Raw genomic sequence first — 21,639 nt, forward strand, 5'->3', positions numbered from 1 at the left:
GTCTTTAAGACTCTGGTCCACAAATCCCTCCTTCACTGTCAGATTGTGAATGAATAACTGTTGCTATCTCTTTCAAACCTCAGGCCTGGTTATAAATATTCGCTATTGAATCACATATTCTCATGGCTTCTGACGCTTGCGCAGTAGACGGCGTCAAAATCTGAATCATCGAGGAAAAGAGGGAGAGAGAGGGGGGGGGGGGGGGGGGGGGGGGGAGGGGAAGGGAGGAAGCGAGAGAGGTGACTGTAGAGTGATGGGACCCGGCTGAGGAGACAGCAGCGAGTGATCACTCTCCGAGCTGGTAATGACAGGTAAACAGCGAATTTAATTCAATCTGATAATGTTGCCGATGTTGTAACGGTCCTTTTAATGCGACTCGCACATCGGCGATTCGTGCGTTTCGTCCTCCGAAGGTGACACCCGCGCACTCGATGTCCTCTTCCGCGTCTGGAAGTGGCTTTCATTCGGTGAACAATGTCAAACGAGCGTTTCCCTGAAACTTCGCGCCGTGACATGCACGTAGATGTCACGATGTGCAATTAAATGAACGTACAGACGGTTCGAGCGTTGTCGTCTCCGTCTAATGAAATCAAACTTGAATGTGAGACTCGTGTGACCGTTCCCGCAGACGCTCGTGTTTTAGATCGTGTTTTTCTAGAGAATGTGAACGTTGGTGAGTAATTGAAATGCGCGTTGTGAGCCTATTTGCGCTCGGGTTGGGAGGAAGGCTGGACTGGCGTCATGTTTGACGTCTGTGTGTTATCCCGCTGCTTCGGGTGGCAATAATGGCGCTCAGCACCATGGCCAGCTCCCGGCTGTTAGGACATATTGGAGACAAGCTCATCACATCTTGATTCCGTTTTGACTTTTTGTTTTTATTTATGTACAGTAGGACTGAGTTCGATTTAGATCCAGGAAACGAGCAAAATGTCAAAACATAAGATGGTGCATCTGATTGTTAGTTTACACGTTTAGCATTTTCACTGCTCTTTTGTGTAATTATTTTCTAATAAGCCCCAAAATGCATTCTAGTAATTATATTCACAATTATGCAAAACATTTTAACCCTACTGTAGGTCCTCAGGTGTCTTTATCACACCTCAGGTTAGAGTTTGTAAAGCACACAACACAAACACACGTTTGTCACAGAGTCATAGTTGCATTTGCTTATGTCTTATTTATGGCCGAAAATATTTAACAGCATCCGGGCTGAGCCACAGGTTCACGAGAGTCTTCGGGGGGTAGTAATTAGGTGGTGATATGATTAGGATTTACCCGGGAACATCGTGTCCCATCTTACGGCGACGTTTCACTCATCATGCTCACCTGAAATGCTGCTGTCATAGCACAGTCTGTGGAACGCACTCTACAGTTTTTATTCAAAAGTGTATTAAACCAAATGTAATAAAGCCAAACTATCTCAATAATTTAAATAAATTATAGAAATATATGTTTGGTTCTATATACATTGCTTTCTAACATTGTGATTACACACCTCACACTGTTTCTTTTTATTCTTACACCTTCAGTATACACATTTACATAACTGGCTCCAGAATACGTTTACCATAAAAGGGCTTCCAGTCAACATCCTCGCACAAGAGGTGTGTCATCAATACTGTGCTTTCCTTTAACATTACACCACCAGCTACATCAGTAGATGAGTTACACACCTATCATAGGGAACCAGAAAAACAATTTAATGTGATCTAGAGATGTGTTGTTTTCTATTTGTCTAAATTACAGTACCAAAAGAACACATTTGAACCAGAGAACACAGTGAATCATTGTGCTTCTGCAACCATGTTTTCTTATTTCGTTGATGCACTGCTAACATTGGGATTGATGTTTTTTACTTCTATTACCCTGTTTTCGTGCTACCGAAGGAATCGTGGAGATTTAATGCTAACTGACAAAAACCTAAAACACAGTTTGTGTGTGTGTGTGTAGAGGCACTGAGCTGTGTAAGTGCATCTGGAATTGAGCCACTAGGGGAATTACAAGTGTTAAAGAGTTTATTTTATAGCACTGGAAAAGAGAGTAAAGGGCAACAGTATACATATGATATAATTCAGCAGTAATAAAATATGTGGCTTTGTGCCTTGAATGTGCTTTACTGTGTGTAATACAAGCTCTGTGTTACAGAACGGATAAACTAATCTTGCCTGCATCCTTTCTTCATTATAAACAGGCCTCTGCATTTAGCAAACACAATGTTGTTTCTACAGTGAAGTCATATTTCATGGCTGATTTCATAAGAGCAGACAGGGAGGAAGCATCATTCATCTCAATCTAGTGAGGTTACATAATGTCTGGCACCGTGTGCGAGGGTACAGGTTTGTGTGCACTGCGTATGTATGTGTACATGTCTGTGCAAGGGTGAAAGCTGGGAAGAGATTGTCAACAGACCTTGTGGGTGGTTTCTCAAGGCATGTGTGCATTCATGCATGCATGCGTGTGTGTGTGTGTGTGTGTGTGTGTTTCCTCGGGCAGGCAGACAAATGTGAAGGATGACGTCCTGTGCAGACATCTGTGGGTCAGAGTATGGTGAACAAGCTCAAGCCAGCGGGAACTGCCAGCAATATGGAGTCCGCTCCTACCTACACCAGGTAGAACACACACACACACACACACACACACACACACACACACACACACACACACACACACACACACACACACACACACACACACGTTTCATATCTGTAGCGAATCCTCCTCATTGACATTTTCGTGTCGCAGTCTCAATCAACGTTTCCACTCCTGAGCTGTAAAAGGTCTCTCTAATCATTTATCCAGTTTTATGAGGAGTGCACAGCTTCTATCTGGGAACGTGACGAAGATTTTCAGATTCAGAGATCGCCAAGCAGGTGGAGCTCTTTACTCTGGAAGGTGAGGTTAACCCTTAGTTTGTCTGCAAAAACCACAGGTCACAAAATCACATGGTAGAGAACCTAGATATGCGTTAATAAGAGTGATTAGAACAAAAACTGGGTTCTTAAACACAGAGCAAAACGAGCTGTTTAACCCCACATTGTCTTTAATTGCCACCAGGTCTGTCTCGCGTTCGGGACCCTGATCTTGTTTGCGGGCCTCATAGTTGTTCTGGTGGGTTACGCCACTCCACCCAGGATCGAGGCGTTTGGGGAGGATGATCTACTTTTTGTTGACAGGTAGGATTCTAGTACTGGTAAAAATCCCATCTCCAATTGCTCTGAATGTTTATCCTAAATAACTAATAAACACTATTAGAAAAAAAAAACCTGAACTGATTCCTCATTTGTTGAGCAGCCACGCTGTTAGTTTCAACCGTGCGCTGGACGTCTGCAAGCTGACTGGAGCGGTGCTGTTCTGTGTGGGAGGAACCTCCATGGCTGTGGGTCTCCTGTTGTCTGCCTTCGCCAAAAGCTACTCCAAAGAAGAGCTATACCTGCAGCAGAAGTTCAAGGAGAGGTTAGCGGATCTGCACGCAACAGTCGGTGAGATTCCATTCTGCCGCCGTACTTCCCGTCTGCTGTGTAGTGCGTTACATGTACTGTTGGGTGGATACGTCCATTTATTTTTTTACTCCCATACTTTACTTGTATTGCCTCCTAATAATGTCTCTTATACAGTAGTAACAGAAGCGCTCTGTGACAGGTACCCCCATAATGAGAGCACCGACCCCAGGCGAGGGCAAGGTGCCGGTCACACTCTCCAAAGTCCAGAACATTCAGCCAACAACCACAAAGTCGGAGACCTGACAGAAGTCCAGAAGAAGACATCAGCGTGGATGAAATGTAACCGGTGTGTGTGAACCGCGGGCGAGTGTGTGCGTGTGAGCGAACGTGTGTGTGTGCATTTTCTCTTTTGAAAGGTCGGCTTACATGACTCATCGAGCTGCTTCTGCATCTTCCTTCACCGTACTGTATTTAATTTGAAACTCTTAAGGTCACACACCGGAGGTTTATTGATGTTTAATAGAGTCAAGGGTTGTGTTTTTACTTGAACATCACTTTTATGGAGCTTCTATCTAACAAACGGGAAAAGTAAGCAAGCCCCATATCAACAGAATAACGCCACTGAAGACTGTCATTGTTTCACATTTGTCCTGTGGCTTATCAACCCATAACCCGATCAAACATGCCTTCTTTAAATTTCTATACAGTCAAGCTGTGAGCAGTGAGATTAGTCTTTTCATGCCAGGATTGTTAAAGGATTCTTCAATTCACTGATGTGCTGTGTGAGTGCTCTGAATGTCTTACCTCACATTACAGTAAGTGTTGCTTACACGCAACAAGCCAAGGGAAGTCTCAAGCGTCACACATTCACCTGGAGGCAGACACGAGCATAAACAAGCTGAATGCCAGACTTCACGCTGACATTTCCCTCAGCCTTGTTAAGCGTCTGACCTGCTTTCCATCAGTAAATCTTCAGACAGGATCAATAGACAAGAGGCGAGAGAGTCAGATGAAAGCTAGACTGAACCAGGCACAACATGCAGAACAGCGTAGCCTTAAGTCCTTCACCTTCCTGCCTGTGTTCTTCCCTTTCCTCCTCCTCTCATTCGGACAAATATGAGGATGCGGGCGCGCGCTTGCACATTGTTGCGCCATTCAGTCCAGAGGTTGTCAGTTATGAGACAGAAGGTGGTGGGGGAAAAATATGCAGGTCAAAAAAACAAAAAAGGAAACAAGGACAGAGCAAGGTGTGTGTGAGACGTGAGTCACGCGTGTGTTACATCACGGGGAGATGAGGGAGCACGCGCTGCTCTCCAGTGGCTTCACACCCGATACATCCTGTTTGGAGGCGCTCCTTGTTTTTGGTCTGCGATGCTTTAGATATGATAACTACAACTTCCTGTGGTTGCTCACAGGACGTATGTTACGCTAAACCAAACAATACTCAGCTTATACGATCATTTTCGTCGACTCTGATTTAACGATACTCGTGTAATATGGAGCTGTGGTTCTCCATTGTTTTTACAGCCTGTGTTCCCGTCCCACCTGCCGCTGTATTAACCTGGTTAATATATGTACAGCGGGGACAAACAGGCTGGCTGAGGCGGATTATTACATGGAGAAGGTGATACGGTGATTAATAAATGCATTCTCAGCCGGTGTCACCGCTCAGGTGTCGGGCCTCACGATCACAGCGGCTCAGCAAATGGAGAGAGGCTTCTCCAGTGAGGTGAAGCAAAGCAACACTGTTTTTATTTGATGTAAAACACGATGTCATGCGGTAAAATTGAGATAAATTTCATGTTAGTTTCGCACCAAAGGAGCAGTGCGTCATTGTCATCTGATGTCGTCACATTCACCACACTGTGTCACAAGAGACCAGTCTAACGTGTGATGTTTATAGCAGCCTGGAGTCATTTATTGGAGACTAACGTGCATCCAGACAGTTCAATTGTCTTCAAATTCATGGAGCAACAATTCAACTTGTGATTTTTCATGTAAAAGAATGAGTGGCTGTGACCATGTAAGTTGACCTTTTAATGTCACTGTCTACTGTCATGCCTTGTCTTTCATTATTGTGTCTGTCCTCTGGAGACACACAACACAAACACGTAACTCAAACTGATATTTCAGACTATTTCAAGGGACTCACTCAACCATCGTTAAGCTGCAAACGTACAGAACATGAAGAAAAGCTAAGCTAAACAAACCTCCCGGTGTGGTCACCCTGGTAGTAAGTGCTCAGTAACGTGACTTGTAGTTCCATGCTGTGACTTGTAAGATTTTATGTTTTTCACTTTTTTTTTTAACTGACCAAAGCGTATCAGCATATCAATCCCCAAATCCATGATAGGGTAAAACACTAACTGTCATGACTCAAGGTACAGGTACAGTGTGTCTGTATTGGGAGGTTGAATTGGATAATGGACAACCACACTATATCAAAGTCTATTTATACAGCCTGTCTATTTCACAAAGAACACAATAAATCTCAAATATCTGCAGCTCAAAAATGTGTGACGTTTCATCTTTGTGCTCAAGGTTTTTTATGCTTAAAGACAAACTGTATCCTCTCCATAAACAAAGAATGAGCAATTACAGGATCCGCTCCCATAAATAAAAAGACACCATTGTGTTCCACACTATGTCTTTATTACAGTGAGCAGAGGCTTTTACTGTAATCAATCAGGAGACTCATTTAGATAGTGGAAGGTTTCCTGTGCTATTCGGGGCCTTATTAACACACCCACACACACACACACACACACACACACACACACACACACTGGGAGGAGCTGGTGAAAACGATAACACAGAATTGATGGCGACTCTAAAAATAGCACTTTGAGGATCATCACCTCCACCGATCTAGGCAGATGACTCACACACTGCCCCCTCCCCTGCTTTTCTATAGGGCTGCTGCTTGTTTCCACCCCCCTTCCCTCCCTCCCTCTGGGGGACGGTGACTCACTAACGCACGGACCGCATGAATGCCGATGGGACCAGCTGCAGGGCTGCGAGCGTGGCGAGGCCGCCACAGGAAGCGGGCTCGCGGGTCACGCCGGTGCTCTACCTGTAGGAGGCAGCTCGTGGTGGCTTTACGTAAGGTGGTTTAATGGGGAGATGCAGCAGCGCGAGTCACCAAAGGAACATCGGACGTGTTGAGGCTGGCGAGCAGCTCTCATCTGATGCCATGATTAGACCCTGGTGTCATGAATGGCTTCTCTGCAGGTGCTCCGACATCACGGTCCCCATTTCCTTTCTGCTGGATTTGGAGCTAATGTTAGATGGCAATGCAAGCTACATAACTCTGTCTTCATGTGATGTCCCATCATTTATTGATTATGTACCAGACTATATCTGTATCTCCACTGGTATTGTTACAATACCATCTAAAACTGGCCGCGGTCGTCTCATAGCGGCAGATGGCTCTGAGGACGGCAGGTTGGCTTCAGGCTCAAATGGTAAAAATGACTTCTTTACCACATGTTCATGACTGGTGACATTAACAAAAAGTCTAACATGAAAGGTACACTGGACTTAAACTGTAGTTTATTTGCATAGATTTTCACATTCCTTTTACATGTAGCTGACTGTAAAGCTCTGATAGGAACAGAGAGAATTAAAGCAGTTGCTACAGGTGCCTCTTTATTATGAACACATTTAGTGAGTAATAACTAATAAAGAAATACTATTTAAAATATTCATTCTGAGTCATATGATTGACAGTAGCTTGACCTTCAGACACGTAGAGTTTTATGCACTATAGCTTATTGGTTTATAGACAAAGATATCATCCGTTAAAAACAAACAGGAAGCTAAAAATATATTTCTGGATTTATTACTGGTGTCTCTGACTTTGTTTTGCACTCATCCCTGACTACAGTATCTAATCCTGCTCCTTTTCCTTTCATCTCTGCCTTTGCTCTTTACCCATTTGCTGTGGCATCCGTGCAACTGGCCGCATTTTGTCATTCCCAGCGCTGCTTCACTTCCCACCTCGCCTGTTTCTTCACCGACCTCTCCGTTCACCTCCCTCCGCAGACTCTTTGGTAGTTTTGTTGTGCTCGTCTTCTTCCTGGTTACTGTTGCTGCTGCTACTTTTGCCCTTATCACTCTCTTTTGTCTAATTATCTGTCTCCGTGTTCTCTGGGTCATTGCTGGTTTCTGTGTCTTTCTGTTCCTCCCCTGTGTCTACATCATTATTTTGGTCGTTACTGCCGTTCTCCTCACTTCCAGCATCTTCATCTGGCTTCTCTTTTCCCATGCTTGTGTCTGGCTCATCCTTTTCACCCTCAGAAGATGAATTGCTCCCTTCTTCCCTCGCCTCACTGTCCTGTATCTCATCAATGTTGCTATGGCTGATCCCCTGCTCCTCACTCTTAACCGCCCCCTCACCTGCATCAGTGACCTCTTCCTTCATTTCTTCTTTTACCTCCTTCTCCTCAGACTCTACTGTGGCTCGTCCCTCTCTCTCATCATTCTGGTCATAACTTTTCTCCTTCTCTCCCCCTTCCTCTTTTTCACCATTCATGTCCTGGGTTTCCTCTTTGTCAATCATGGTGTCTTCTTCTGTGGTGTTTTCAGCAGTGGCCTCCACACTTTCTTCCTGCGGCTCCTGTGTGGCTTTTGCATCATTGTTTGCATCTGCAGGATGCTGCAATGAAACAACACATGCAACTTACTGTAGATCTCTAAATATTGGAACAGCTTGACACTTTAATTGGATTGTTCCCAGAGATTCTCCCCGAGACCCACACTTCATCATCAGGGCTCATGAGCACTTGACAATCAAGTGGGACCAAACAAGGGGTAGGTATTAACTTATACTGTAGGTAACTTGGTAATAAGCTTTACATAATTATTTAATTGCATTTACCTCATCATCTGTGTAGTTGTTAAGGGTTTTGTTTTCAGTATTTGTGTCATCAGTTTTCGTTTCGAGGTCATCTATAGTAGGAAACAAATAAGAAACACATTCATTGTAAGTCCGTATAAAAAAAAATTAGGGGTGATTTAAAAAAGATATTGCTGTCTTAGTGTGTTATATTATGACAGAAATCATATTTTCCTTTTATATGATGTGGAATGTTATAAATCCTGTTTCAAATTAGTCGGGCATTGTTTATGAAATGACACACAGCTCTGGGCATAAGCCAATATAAAAGTATAAAACAACCGAGTTATTATTCACCCACCAGTGACCGACTTGTTGAAATTACACAGCCTCAGCTGTGGCTTCAGGCTTGAACAAACATAGTGCAAGAGGGACACCTGGCGGTCAGGAGGTGAAAACCAGTGATTTCAGGCGAGTAAACAACTTCCCCAGATAATGGACGTGAGCCAAGGAGAGCCAGTAAATATTATACAGGCTACGGGGGGTGAAAGCACAGCAGGGTAGTTCAAGGTCGTCACAATACATATGTCACATCAGCTTATGGGCATATTCATCATTATTACTATCACGCAGCTTGAAGCCTCCTAATAATTACAGGTACATGCTGTTCTATTGCAAACATAGCTATTAGGTATCAGTGTAGATCCCCACTATACAGTATCTACACCCCAACATAATCCAGTTAATCCACCATACCGTTGCATCACTGGTACAGATTTCAGTTCTCAGAACATGTGCAGACTGCAATACAAATATGTTGAGCTTTACCAATATTAAGGACCCACTAATAACAACCTGCTGGGTGGCTGTGATAACATATCTTCCTCTGGACCCGTGAGGATGCCACTACACTACCCTGAAACATCACACACACACAACACATGGCGAGTCAGTACCAGCGACACACTCATTTCTATTGAAGCAGTCAGTTTAGATCAAGGTGCTGTTGTCGGACTGCTGCCCGATTAGTGGAGCTTTCAGTTCTCATGTGAATATGTGCATCAAAGCCCTCATTTATGTTAACCATCATGAAAGGAGTCCAACTATACGCTCTGATACACACACACATAATTAAACACTTGTTTAAACAACTGTGACTAAAATGTATCATCAGAAGTAAGTGAGAAATGAGTGAGAGGAAAAAAAAGAACAGGGCGGTGTGATGTCTCAACTACTGGTCTCCCCTTTTTGTTCCAGTTACCAAGAAAAATGACTCTGGAAGAAATTAGAAGAGCTCACAACGACACGCAATGCATTTCAAATGCAGAGCTGATTGAAGTTTAGCTATGGTGGGAGATGAAACGGTATGCTAATAATAATTGACCTCTTTAAGAATATTTTATGGAAATCCCCCGCATTCATTAGCGGCGAAGTCCAAGGGATTGAGGGTAAGCAGTAAGTGGTGAATGAGCTGCTACAACTCTAAACATCCTCACGTGATCCGAGGGGAGGCTCCAGCTCATGAAAATGTTAGATCAAATTAAATATTATATTTAGACTGTCCTGCATAGTAAAATATGCACTCATGCATGCATACCAACATGATTACATCGACAAAAATGTACATTTCAGTCTTCAACAATCCCATACATGCATGCACGCACACACACACACACACACACACACACACACACACACACGCACGGGCGCGCGCAAAGCACCTCCACATTTCGGAGTTAATGCTACATCCCATTCATCAGCGTGAGATAAAACAAGGATGTGCCTTTAAGTGGGTGTAATTACTCATGTAAATGACGCGTCGTCGTTCTTTTGAGAGGTAAAGTTATAAATGACTGTAGTTCCAGAGAAACGTAATAAAGCTCCGCCGAAGATAAAGTGATAGAAGGTATGAACACACATGCACGCTGCTGTGCAATCTGGTCATTCAACTTCAATAACTCCTGTAACGCTAGAGGAAAAGGAACAAGAACATACTCCTTCAATGTGGCTTACACCACGGACAGTAGAGTACGCGCCTGTTCTCATGAGAACCTTGGAACTGCCACAGAACATCCCTGTTTCATTCATTCCTGGCACATAAGCAAACACATTCACCTCTTCATCCCTTCCACAAGAACTAATGGGAATCAAAGTGAGAATATGTTTAAAATGAATTCATACCGTTCCTGCACCTTCTTCATGAGGACATTCTTGTAATGGAAAATAAGAAAATGTGCATTACATCAGTACTTTCTCCCTCCACAGCACAGTTGGAGTGGGCAGCCATGCCTTGCAGAGGCTTGTGGGCTCTAATATCGCGTTTAAAAGCTTTTCCATTCTTCCAGGAACCATTTCTGAGTAAAAGCCATACAGCGCAATCAAGTTCTCCACTCCACAGGAAATCTGTAGCAGACCAGGGCATGGATACTCTCTTTTCCATTGCAAATGGAACCACAAATAGGTTTATTGGGGACGTATGTTGTGTTCATCGGCTGTGAAGCCACTATGCCGGAGAAGCCTGCTGTTTTTAATGGCGTACAAATCATTCACTCTAGTTTCTCTCAAGTTTTTATATCGTTTTCCAGGATACGAGATTCTTGGTGCTGTGACACTGAGCTGCAGGTTTTCTATTCCATTGTTAGGACGAGATTGGTAAACTACATATTAATGTGGGGCTTTTTAAGTATTGAAAACTAACCCTCGAATATTGCGGAACAAGTGAATTATTGCTGTAAAAACTGTATTTTTTCATTTTGCTCTTTCTGTTGTTAGTGCATTTCTCTAAAAGCTGATGAGCCTCTCTTCCTGGAAATGCTCTGGACATCATGCTACAGCTACTTCTGAAAAACTAGCCATTAAGTGTCAGATGCAGCAGCTCTAAATACATACAAGTCACAGTCTGCTCATTATAGAAAAATCACTGAAATCAAATATCTGACACGTTCTCCTCAAACCGCTTCCACAGCATCTGCAGCACATCCTGTAGCGCTGTAGCGTAAATGAAGCACTGACACAATGATGCAGGGCTTCACCTTCCTACAGTAAATGACTGCACACAACAGTGCGCGTGCAGTGTGTCAACTGACTGGTACCATAATTATGACACGTTGCTTCATAGGTGCAGTGCAGCAACTGAATGGAACCTGCAGTGAGGCAGCAGCAAAACGCAGGCGACCAAACTGCGCTCTTCATTTTGTGCCGCTAATTACGGAGCCTACCCTGTTGCATTATGGGAAACTTCGGATGCCTTATTCAGAAATGGACCCATACCAGGGGCTACAAGTCACAAAGCCACTCCTGCCTGGATTTTGACCTTTTCATTTTTAATCAGTCTCTTAGTGCATTGTTAAGCAATGAGCCTGGAGGAACCCATGTCTAGCATGATATGCAGCATGTACAAAATCCATTTCCATATTTCTATCTATAACATCCTTTACATTAATATTCCCTTTCCTAAAGTTTCCAGGCTGAATCTGAATACGTGCCTGTGTTGTGTCTGCTGTGAACCTTTTCTGGAGAGGCAAAGAAATGCCTCTCATGTGCAGCTCTGTGCTCAGATAGCTTTGACATTAAATCAGAGAAAAGCTCCGCTTAACAATTTCACAACCAGACAGCTAGAGTAATATTTGTAAAGGTCACGGCTTCAGTTAAATAATTGAATTTATAATTCAAGGAGTTTGGTCTCTCACTTTCCTCAGCGTTGCCTGAATCATTACCGCCCGGTATTTTCATTATACTAATGGCTTCTGTCTGACTGGTGTAATAGAGATTAAAATGTTTACATGTGATTATTAAAACCAGGCTGGACAAAAAAAATCATTTTGCCTCTGACTGATCATATAGATTATATAGATTTAGTTTCCTTGCAACCTAGCTGCACGTCTACCAGCCAGAATTGAAAGAAAGACAGCCACTCTGAAATGTGCAAAGCAGAATAGATTATGAATGACAGACTATAAGAGAATTGGCCTCATTGGATGTGTCACACGTTCCTCTCACCCTATACTTTGAGTGTCACAGCCAGCAGTGTTGTTATGTCACCACTTGAAACACTTGTTAACAGATTAATGTGGCAGATTAGCGGCGCTAGCCTGAACTTTAATCCGGTAATCCCGCATCAAAGGGTCACGAAGAACCTTCTTCCACCATAGCAAGAGGCGGGAGATGAAAGGAGAGTGGGAACGAGCGAGGGATGCGGCTGCGCTGTTTGAAATGTGACACGCGAGGCCACACACACACTGCACACGTTCCGCACGTTCCGAAAAACTTAGCACGGAAACAGCAACTTTCTTCAAATGTTGCCGTCTCTCATCCTTCACTGCTCAGCCTCTTTTTTTTTTTTTTTTTTTTGACACATGCACAAGATTTAAGACACACGCTTTCTTTGTGTAAATGTCTCCTCCCTCCTAAGGCTGTTTTGAAGCCTATTTCATTCTGACAGGCTTTATAGATACATATGCTAACAGGGCTAATTCCCCAAAGCAGCATCGCGTTTTATGACACCAGAAGCAGGAGGTTGATCTGCCTGGATGGGGCGTGCACGTGTAAACACACACACACGCACAAACACACACACACATTCAACATCTTCACTTCTACAGTGTTTGCAAAGAACGCCAAGAATGTTTCCTTTTTAAAAGTGCACTCTACCCTTTTCCCTGATAAAACCTCATTGCCTTTAAAGTGAGGAAGTCTCTGTAAAGGAAACAATGGAAGCTGACACAGTTGTGGAGCCGTCATGTAGCATTAATTGAATTAGGGCCAGCTGGAGCACAATCAAAGATTAGTTCTAGGCCTGAAAAGGAGGCGCCCTAGAGGTTTAAATGCCAACACTGGCAGAACATAAAATCCACCATTTCTAGCCCCACAACTAGACACATAAAACACAAAGACTGCTGCACTGCTCATGCTCTTCTTCAGATCAATGTTTAACCATTCCTCTTGTTACATAGGTTTTCTTTATTGATCCTATGGGGACATCTTCAGTGAAGACATTCAGGGACATGTGGCCAAGATCAAACCCCAGACCACAAGATTTGTTTACAAACCAAATTATAGCCATACATTCTATCCATAATATTATTAGCTGCCATTGGCATTTGTTATGTCGTCTCAGACTGTACAGCTACTACAGTATAAAGAAAGCTGGGTTACAGACACTATTCATGCTCCGAACAGAGCAGACCTGATGAAAGGTCACCCTTCATTAATTCATGCACATGTACAGTACATGCGCAAATAATGAGTGGTCACATTTTCAATTAGACCCCTTTCTCACTCTCTCCTTGTCCACGTCTCACTGTCTGTCCATCCTTCTCTCTTGAAGAGTCAGAGCTCTTTTGTTGATTTTTAGAGCAGCAATTTGGCCTCAGCAAGGGGTAAAGGCAAGTAAAACGCTGCTTTGATGACTCTAAATGGAGAGATTATCCAAATGAAAGGCAATTATCCATACTCCACCCATCCCTCCTTTTATTCCAACCAACCCGTGCCTCACTGTGTCTGTTCACCAAGTTCGCTATGTGATTTCACCCGCTCACTCTTTCTCTTTTCACATTCCTCATAATGACCTTTATTCCTCATCACCTCAACCTTTCAGTCCAAAGAGCCTTTGTGATCAGTTCAGGTAAAGGCTCACTTTGAGAAAATAACAAGGAGAGGAAAGGATGCATGTTTATGGGTTCAAGAATCATATTTCCAGCTGTGCAGTTTATAACAACTGCTAATTGGCTGAACATAAATCTGTTTCTTCAGAAGGAAGTCTAATGGAGCCCAGTTTAAAAGGGCCAACCTAAAGAAGAGCTCTGCTGGGTGAAGCATATGACAGGCAATGCGTCTTGTTGGGTTTGTCTTTTAAGCCAAACGTCTTTGTTACGGTTAGTTCAGATTCATTCCATGACCTTTGCTGCATGACTTGTCGCTCTGCCTCCCCGTTGTCTTCGCTGTCACTCACCACTGTGTTCACAGTAATGAAGCAGAAAAGTCAAAAGCTTTACAATACACCCGACAGAAACTGCCGGCGATATCCCGACTGCGGTTCCCAGCAGCTGATAGACGGTGAATAACAGGGCCCGGCCTCCTGACACACACAAATGCACCTTCACACACAGAACCTTGAGCTACTTTATCACGCTGTCTCATTGGCCTTTCTTCTCTCTTCATGTTAGTCTGCCAGTGCCTTCAAGTCGGTGCATCTGTCTCTCACCCTCATGTGCCATGGAAAAAAACATCTAACCACAAAAGGGTAAGATACTTTTGGGAGACCTCAATCTGCTGTGTCCTACATTACAGTCTCTTCAGCACCATGGACAGAGGCAGGGATGTTCATTTGTCTGATGGCATCTGAACGCATCAGCTTCATCTTGCAACAAACAGATTTGCCCATTTCTTTTGTTAAAAAGGCAGCGGCACTCTAACAGTGAAGCAGGACACTGTTAAGGTTAAATGACTTTTTTGGTTTTGTGCTTGTGTCTATAAATATATTGTAAGAAGGTGGAGGAGGACTTGGTTCAAGCTCATCTGACTAAATAAATTAAACTGCAATAGAATGAGAAAACAATGTTAATCTTCATTTAAAGTGAAAAAAAGTCACCCTCATCCTCCACACATGTCTTGATGTTCTGTCTAATCTCACATAAATGGCACACATCCATGCTGTGAAAACGACCTCAGTCCAATGACAAACAGCCAGACGGCAGCGCTGTATATCACATGTCTGGAGACACGCTACACCACATCCAGCTACAGAGAAGGACCTTGTTGAAAACAGGGCAGCGTTTACCAGAAGACGTTATACGTCAAAGAAATGCCCTTAAAGGCATTTGAACAAGCTTGTCTAACATCTGATCTCGTTTCCTGAGCTGTTTGTCTCCTAATTAAATCTTTGTCCAATGTCACCTAAGGGGAGGGGGGGTGGGGGTAATAATGCAACATGTATTTCAGTGTATATAATATGACATGCCACACAATCTGATGTACAGAGGATTTTGAGGGTGACATTAAAGACTTGGATGTCCACACACACACACACACACACACACACACACACACACACACACACACACACACACACACACACACACACACACACACACACACACACTCGCTCTCCTCATTCCTCTCTTTTGATGCAAAATGCCAGCTCCCCTGAACCACAGACACAATTCTCCACGCTCCTTTAGGCTTCTGCTGTCAACCCTGCTGCCAGAGGAGAAAACAGGCTCCATCTATCACGAGCCCCAACATGACGTAATGCAGTCCGTACCGCGACAGCAGGTATAAGCAGAAAACCTAAATCCAGTTTACCAGAGAATAAAATGTAAACCAAGGCAGAGGGAATGTTTTAAATGGCTTCTTCCATTGTTATGTACAGTGCATACACCAGCCCTCACTTAACATCTGTTGGGGTCCCACAGCAGCAAAACATATTATTGTGGAAAGAAATGCCAGCTGCCAGTGAGTATGAAACTAAAATCTAACTGGAGACACTGAGTTTCTGCCTGGCATTATAATAGACGGATCATGAGCCCAGGAGATGACGTAATGTGTTTCTTGTAACAGAGGCTCATGTCATCAGACTAGACCTACTTTCTGCATTTCTTGCTGTACTGTTCTGCAGAGCCACAGTGCCACAGTGTGGGCGCTTATCAGCACAGCAGGTTACATAAGCTTCCAAACGCCGGGCATTACATCATGCCTTTGTGGCACAGTAAGTGTTTATGGGACGGTACGTATGAACGGCAGCTACTGGTGTCTCACCTGCATCTCCGTGGTCGGAGCTGCCCAGGATCTCGCTCTGTCCACTCCTCCGCTTCCTGAGGGAGATGAGCCGGGCCTGAGAGATCTGCCTGACGATGGAGGACAGTTGCTCCCTCTTGTTGTCGTCGTCGTGGCCTGGAGGAGAGGCCTTGGAGTCCCCGTCTCCGCTGTCGCTGCACTGAGTGGTGGATTTGCTCTTGGAAGGCGAAGTCTAGCCGGTTGAGGAGAAACGTGTGAATACAGGAGACGAGAAGTCACAAACAGATCAGTGACTGCGGTCTGACCGGCTGTTCGTTCTCCTGCCGCCCCATGTTACCAAGCAATACAGAACACCAAAAACACAAGCAGAAGCTATTTAACTCCCTGTTTTTAACTTGAGAATTACAAAAACAACGTGAAATCCAAATCCTGTGTCGCACGGAATGCAGCAGGCAAATTCTTACGTTTCCATTTTGCTTGGAGAATTTGTAAAGTGGTGGTAGAAAGTAAGCTTTCACTCTGTAGACCAAGCACAGGACACAAACAGATTCAGAGTTAAATTATTAATGCAGAAGAAGACGTTGTAGTCAACCAAATGACATTATTGAGAAGTAACTACTGTAATGATTAATGATTAATTTGAGACGAATGCTAGGGGTTGGTATAATAATATACATCAATATGTGAATCACTGAAGTCTTACTGATGTTTTCTGGCGTCAGACATGTTTTCCAGCACTCACTCACCCACTGACCCTCCTCCGTCCTCTGGGTCTGGTGAACAGTAGGTCGCTGTAGGGCAGCTTCTTGAACCGTTCTCTCCCCACGGCCACATAGAGCTGTCCCTTCTCCAGCTGGTTCCTGTCAGTCACCTGGTGGCCTTCGTAGGTGTACAGGCTGAAAAAGGCACAGAGCGTGAACGCCCTCGGGGGTCCTGCCGTAAATGTGGCAGGAAGACGCTGGAGAACGCGGCGTGTTCATCTGTTACGTAACGCGTTGTGGACCTGAGGCTGTCGCGCATTACATTTCTGCTGTTACAGTAACAAGCACGTCCACACATTGTGTTGTAATGCAGGGAACGCCGTACCTTCGAACACCCCCCAGGACCCTCAGACCCATCTTCTCCGTGATCATCTCTAGAATCCTCTCAAAGTGACCCAGCATCCTCTGGTGGATCAGAATCCTCATAGCGGGATTCAGGACATCGCCGTTTGCTACCACACTACAGTACGGGAGGAAAATACAGTACTTCATTCTACTTCATACTTATAATGTACTTTCCTTTATCCAATTTTGTGTGTTACAGGTCTAACTTATCCAGTGGAGCATAGTGGTGTGAGATAAAGATGCTTTGTGCAGTATATGGATAATGTTCTTACAATATGGTACATGGCTCCTTGATGGGTTTCAGGAACCGAGCTGACACAATGATCCGATTCTGCATTAGTGGCTTGGCCTGGAATCAGAAAGTAAAAGCACAAGTGTTTGAGTTTGCTCACAGCTCCTGAAGCCTTCTGTTTAGACATGATCGGCCCACAGGCTCAAGAAACGGGCTAAATGTTGCTGTGAATCGGCGACTGGCCAAGCAACGAGCTCGGTAACAGTGAGTGTGAATGTGAGTAAGCTTTGTGTTGATTCATCAGGAAACAACGCAGTTCCAAACGACACTTACCGGGTGTAAATGGTTAATGTCTATGTAAGTAGCAGTTGCTTTGGTGCACCCTGGTCATGTTGTCACGTGCTGAACGTCCTGATTAGTCCTAAAGTGTATAAAGGCGTTGGAGGGTTGTTTGCAGATCACCGAGTCCAACAGGGGATTCATGGACAGTCCTCGTCTACTCAGGGGAATCTCGGGACAACAGACCAAACCTATGGGATTGTTGCTTCAGAGACCTTTGATATATTAGTTTATGCTAACAGCATAAACAGCACAGCTCCTAAATATAGCGGCTCATGTCTGGGCAGTTAACAGGGCGAGCAGCGCGATCCTCTAGAGGATGCTCGGAGAATCACAGCCGCAGCGGCATCGGTTTCATTGGGGCATTAGGTCGTCACATGGAGAACTGTCCACTTTTTGCATTGTCTGGCATTTTCTTATTATTTCTCTGGGAGAATATGAAGAAGAAATCATGAACAGCATAAAACAACGTGTTTCTCGTCTCTTTAAAAGTGGAAGAATGAGCTCTGTTATCCTTGGAGGTCTGTGAAGCAGCAAAGAGTGAACTCTGCAGGTTCCGGCCCACTACACATGGTAACCCACTGTGGCTCTAAGACTGGGATTTGGATGCTTTGAGAGGACTCAGTGCGGGAGGAGGCATTAAAAAGTCTACCGGGGTTTCAGCGTGCAACACAGTAACAGGTGGAAAAGACCAGAGGCCAAACTCAAAAACGTGCATGGAGCAACGAGGTTTTCAGGGGCGTGAATCATGCAGGATGCCTGTTATCGTTGGGCACTAATGCAAACAAGGCACACTCTGCATAACACACCACACAGGGATTCTTCCTACTGACTTTCAAAATAGATGAACTTGACTTTAGGCCGCGCTTGTTTTGGCTGTGACTGCGCGACCGGTGTTTAAAGATGCATTAAAAGGAGGGATGATTATGATCCATAAATCAATAATTCATGGTTAGTGAGACAACGACAAACTTAATTTTCACAGAGAACAATAGAGGAGAAAGGTCCATGTTACACCTTGCTTAAATGATCTTTCTATAACCTTTCCACCATGTCTTCCTGGATCCTCATGTCTGTGGCATTTTAGTGGCAGCCACACATGCTGAAAGAACTGAAAGGCGTTGTTAATCTCCAATACAAGACTTACAACAATGTGTAAGTCTGTAAATAAACTACACTATGAAGCCCAGAACTACAAAGGTTGGAGCTGGTTATGAAGCCCTCTTTTAGGATGCTGACCACTGTCATGGACCTCCATTAAAGCTGGATGAGGATGCAACACACCCTATGATGTCTGGATGATTGACCACACCATTAATTATGCAGACGTGTTCCATATCTAGAGCGTGTTCATACGCCAAATATCATGACTCTGCAACTCCGGACGCGGATACTCACCAGGTCAGAGTAACTGCACAGCATCATGGGCAGGTCATTGGGTGTCACACTTAGTAAATGACCCCGTTAGTGCTGCGCAGCCAACACTGTTGCACCTCATTTAGCTCATTTATGCCGACACGTTACTGCGTCCAGCGGGGTAAAAACCAATATAAAGATAAAGGGAATAACGTTATGAAAATCTAAAGTGTATTTATGCATCCTTGGTCCTTACCTGCATTGGAAGCAGCATTTTCTTCTTTCTGGAAGTAATCTGATGGTAGCTGCAGACAAACATGGAGGGAAGTTAATTAACGGCACTTAATTCCAAAGTTTAAAAATGATGTAAATTTGTCTGAAAGTTGAGTCATGACATAAGAAGTTTCACGGAAAATGTACAGCTGTATGTGAGTTCGGGCTTTAGACAGAAGACCTAGTGCTTGTTATTCAGCCTGCTCTATTTCACATAAACACAGCTGTTGAATGAATGAGTGTAGAACTGTAGAAAGGAGACACGTGAAACACGGTCAGTTTTGCAGCAAACTCCGTCCACTCTCCCCCGGCATCTAAAAAACCCCTGCGTGACTCCGTGTAAACGTCAGATCACCTTCACTCGGTCCAAAGCTCCATTCTATCCTTAACTCGGTGCGCAAATCTCATTATCTGCGGTATAAGTCGACTTGTGTGCAGGCCGGCAGCAAAGCACGCTCCTCCAGCGCTGCCGCAAACTGTCGACCAAAAGTCCGCAGACCTGACGCTTCCACAGCGCGCGCGTGCGGCGCGTTTCGATCCGCGCGTGCAGCACGGACGCACGCAGACGCACGGTTAATAACGGCGGGGGTAAAAAAAGCGCAAACTTACTCCAGCTTCTTGAACCTCTCCCTCCCCGCAGCCACGTACTGCTCGCCGCTCCGCAGGCTCTCCAGGCTGTCCACCTTGTGGCCTCCTCTCGGCGTGTAGATGTTCCGCACCGCTCCAAACGGAGCCTGGACGCCGCCGGTCACCTCCCGCAGCAGCGTCTCGAAGTTGGACACGCGCTTTTGGTTGATCACTATCCGGCGGGCCTCGTAGTACGGGTCGCCGTTTCTGAACACAAAAATGCTCTTCACGACCGGCTGAGCCAGAAAGCTCGGCTTCTCCGAGCCCATCGTTGCGCGTAAAGGCGGCTTGGCGCGTGAGAAACAGCGGTCCTTGTTATAATTAACTTACTACAGCTCGATCCCGATTGCGAGCCAGGAGCTTATAAGCCATTATAATGACATTAGAGCTTGTTGGTCCGGGCCAAATGTGTATGGTTCAGTGGAGCCGAGCGCGTGGACCTCGCGGTTTGGCGTCCAGGGCAAAAGGTGGGTTGACCGCGCGTTAAGGAATAGGCCGCTGAATAAAAACACGAACGCGTGAACGTAGCTGCGAACTTTAAATAGGCGAGCGGGCTTTTGCGGAATCTCAACGCGCTACCGAGTAAATGGCGCAGAAGTGTCCGCTGCGTGTGCGCCGCTTCGCTGCAGGCGCCGCGTGAAAGCGAGCGGCTCCTCGTCGCTTCCTCCCGCTGCAGGCGGAGTATCGTGGGAGCTTATCTGTTGGGATGTATCTATGGGAACACGCCGCCGTTCTCTCACCGATTACCAGGGTCCCCTCACAGCCCAATCAACACGTAGTAAATATTTAACTGTCGGCTAACAACATGTTTATTCGGATATATCCGCGCTGACACTTTGCACAAAACACGAAATACGCACGATAGGGGAAAAAAAGCGAACATTCCAGGCGATGTAAAACTTCACTGCAGCCAAGTGAGAATGATAATTGGGCATCAGGAGACCAGTTGGGAGGGTGGGTTGCCGGTGACATCCTGAAAAAGGGACAAAAAACATGTTTGTTTTGCACTGAGGCACAACAGGGACACCTGCCCCTCCACGTCCTCCTGCGCTTCATTTCAGGTGGCAAAGAACCCACGGAAACTGCTACCGGACGGATGAGTTCAAATAGCAGAATAATCGGTTTAAAACAAACATATTACAGATTATTTTTCTAATATATACAGGCATTACCACAACTTTTCTATTGTTGTGGAGCCGTGTCAGCTGCTGCATGGAGCCAAAGGGCCATCACCATCACCAAACCGGCCTTCTATACTTCCCTTGTCCTCATGACGTCTTACATGATTCACAGCGAACGGCAGTGAAGTGTAATTGCGAGAAAGAGCGCTGCAAAGCTTCACCCTGGGCCCAATGAAGTCCCTTTTCAGGTGGAGCTCTCCCTTCCAGCCACTGGGGGGTGCTGTTCGCAGACGTGTAAACACAGTCACGACATGAGAGCAAACAGATGTCCTCATTTTACTGTGTAGACCTACAGTATAGGCTGTGTTGTGGTCCTGTCAAATTTGACCGATCTCAACATTGGTTAAAAAAAGTTAATGTTATTAGACTGATCCTAAATTGTATAGCTTTTATAACATACAAAACAAATTGTATTAATTTGCCTGCAATTGTGTTCTGTGTTTGCCCAGTGGAGTCTCTCCTACGGAACCAGCACCTGTCGGCAGTTCTCAAACGATTGCAACATAGTTTCAAT

The 21,639-nt window shown here is 44.8% G+C and overlaps 2 protein-coding genes across 2 annotated transcripts; one reads left to right on the forward strand and one right to left on the reverse strand.

Moving 5' to 3' along the window:
* The first annotated feature begins 206 nt into the window (after window positions 1-206).
* nrsn1 (neurensin 1) lies at window positions 207-5,953 on the forward strand. Its single transcript, XM_029128223.3, has 6 exons — window positions 207-311; window positions 2,494-2,609; window positions 2,800-2,892; window positions 3,055-3,173; window positions 3,292-3,479; window positions 3,640-5,953. Exons 2-6 carry the CDS (start codon window positions 2,511-2,513, stop codon window positions 3,741-3,743), a joined length of 603 nt encoding a protein of 200 aa, XP_028984056.1. The 5' UTR covers window positions 207-311; window positions 2,494-2,510; the 3' UTR covers window positions 3,744-5,953.
* Window positions 5,954-6,975: 1,022 nt separating this feature from the next.
* On the reverse strand, window positions 6,976-20,888 carry LOC114842586 (doublecortin domain-containing protein 2-like). Its single transcript, XM_029128222.3, has 9 exons — window positions 19,927-20,888; window positions 19,301-19,349; window positions 17,390-17,466; window positions 17,098-17,232; window positions 16,758-16,907; window positions 16,476-16,530; window positions 16,033-16,243; window positions 8,320-8,390; window positions 6,976-8,097 (listed from the first exon to the last, which is right to left on the reverse strand). The coding sequence occupies exons 1-9, from the start codon at window positions 20,211-20,213 to the stop codon at window positions 7,567-7,569; spliced, it is 1,566 nt and encodes a 521-aa protein (XP_028984055.1). The 5' UTR covers window positions 20,214-20,888; the 3' UTR covers window positions 6,976-7,566.
* Between the last annotated feature and the right edge of the window lie 751 nt (window positions 20,889-21,639).

This window comes from Betta splendens, chromosome 16 (assembly GCF_900634795.4).
Source record: "Betta splendens chromosome 16, fBetSpl5.4, whole genome shotgun sequence".
Classification (NCBI taxonomy): Eukaryota; Metazoa; Chordata; class Actinopteri; order Anabantiformes; family Osphronemidae; genus Betta; species Betta splendens.

Excerpts from the sequence above, each read along its gene's own strand:
- LOC114842586 (XM_029128222.3), bottom strand. The coding sequence starts at position 20,213 with ATGGGCTCGGAGAAGCCGAGCTTTCTGGCTCAGCCGGTCGTGAAGAGC. Across the intron at positions 17,467-19,300 it reads AAATGCTGCTTCCAATGCAG|GCCAAGCCACTAATGCAGAA; the intron begins GTAAGGACCAAG and ends TTCTGATTCCAG. Across the intron at positions 8,098-8,319 it reads ACAACTACACAGATGATGAG|CATCCTGCAGATGCAAACAA; the intron begins GTAAATGCAATT and ends GTTTCATTGCAG.
- nrsn1 (XM_029128223.3), top strand. The coding sequence starts at position 2,511 with ATGACGTCCTGTGCAGACATCTGTGGGTCAGAGTATGGTGAACAAGCT. Across the intron at positions 2,893-3,054 it reads GGAGCTCTTTACTCTGGAAG|GTCTGTCTCGCGTTCGGGAC; the intron begins GTGAGGTTAACC and ends AATTGCCACCAG. Across the intron at positions 3,480-3,639 it reads GGATCTGCACGCAACAGTCG|GTACCCCCATAATGAGAGCA; the intron begins GTGAGATTCCAT and ends GCTCTGTGACAG.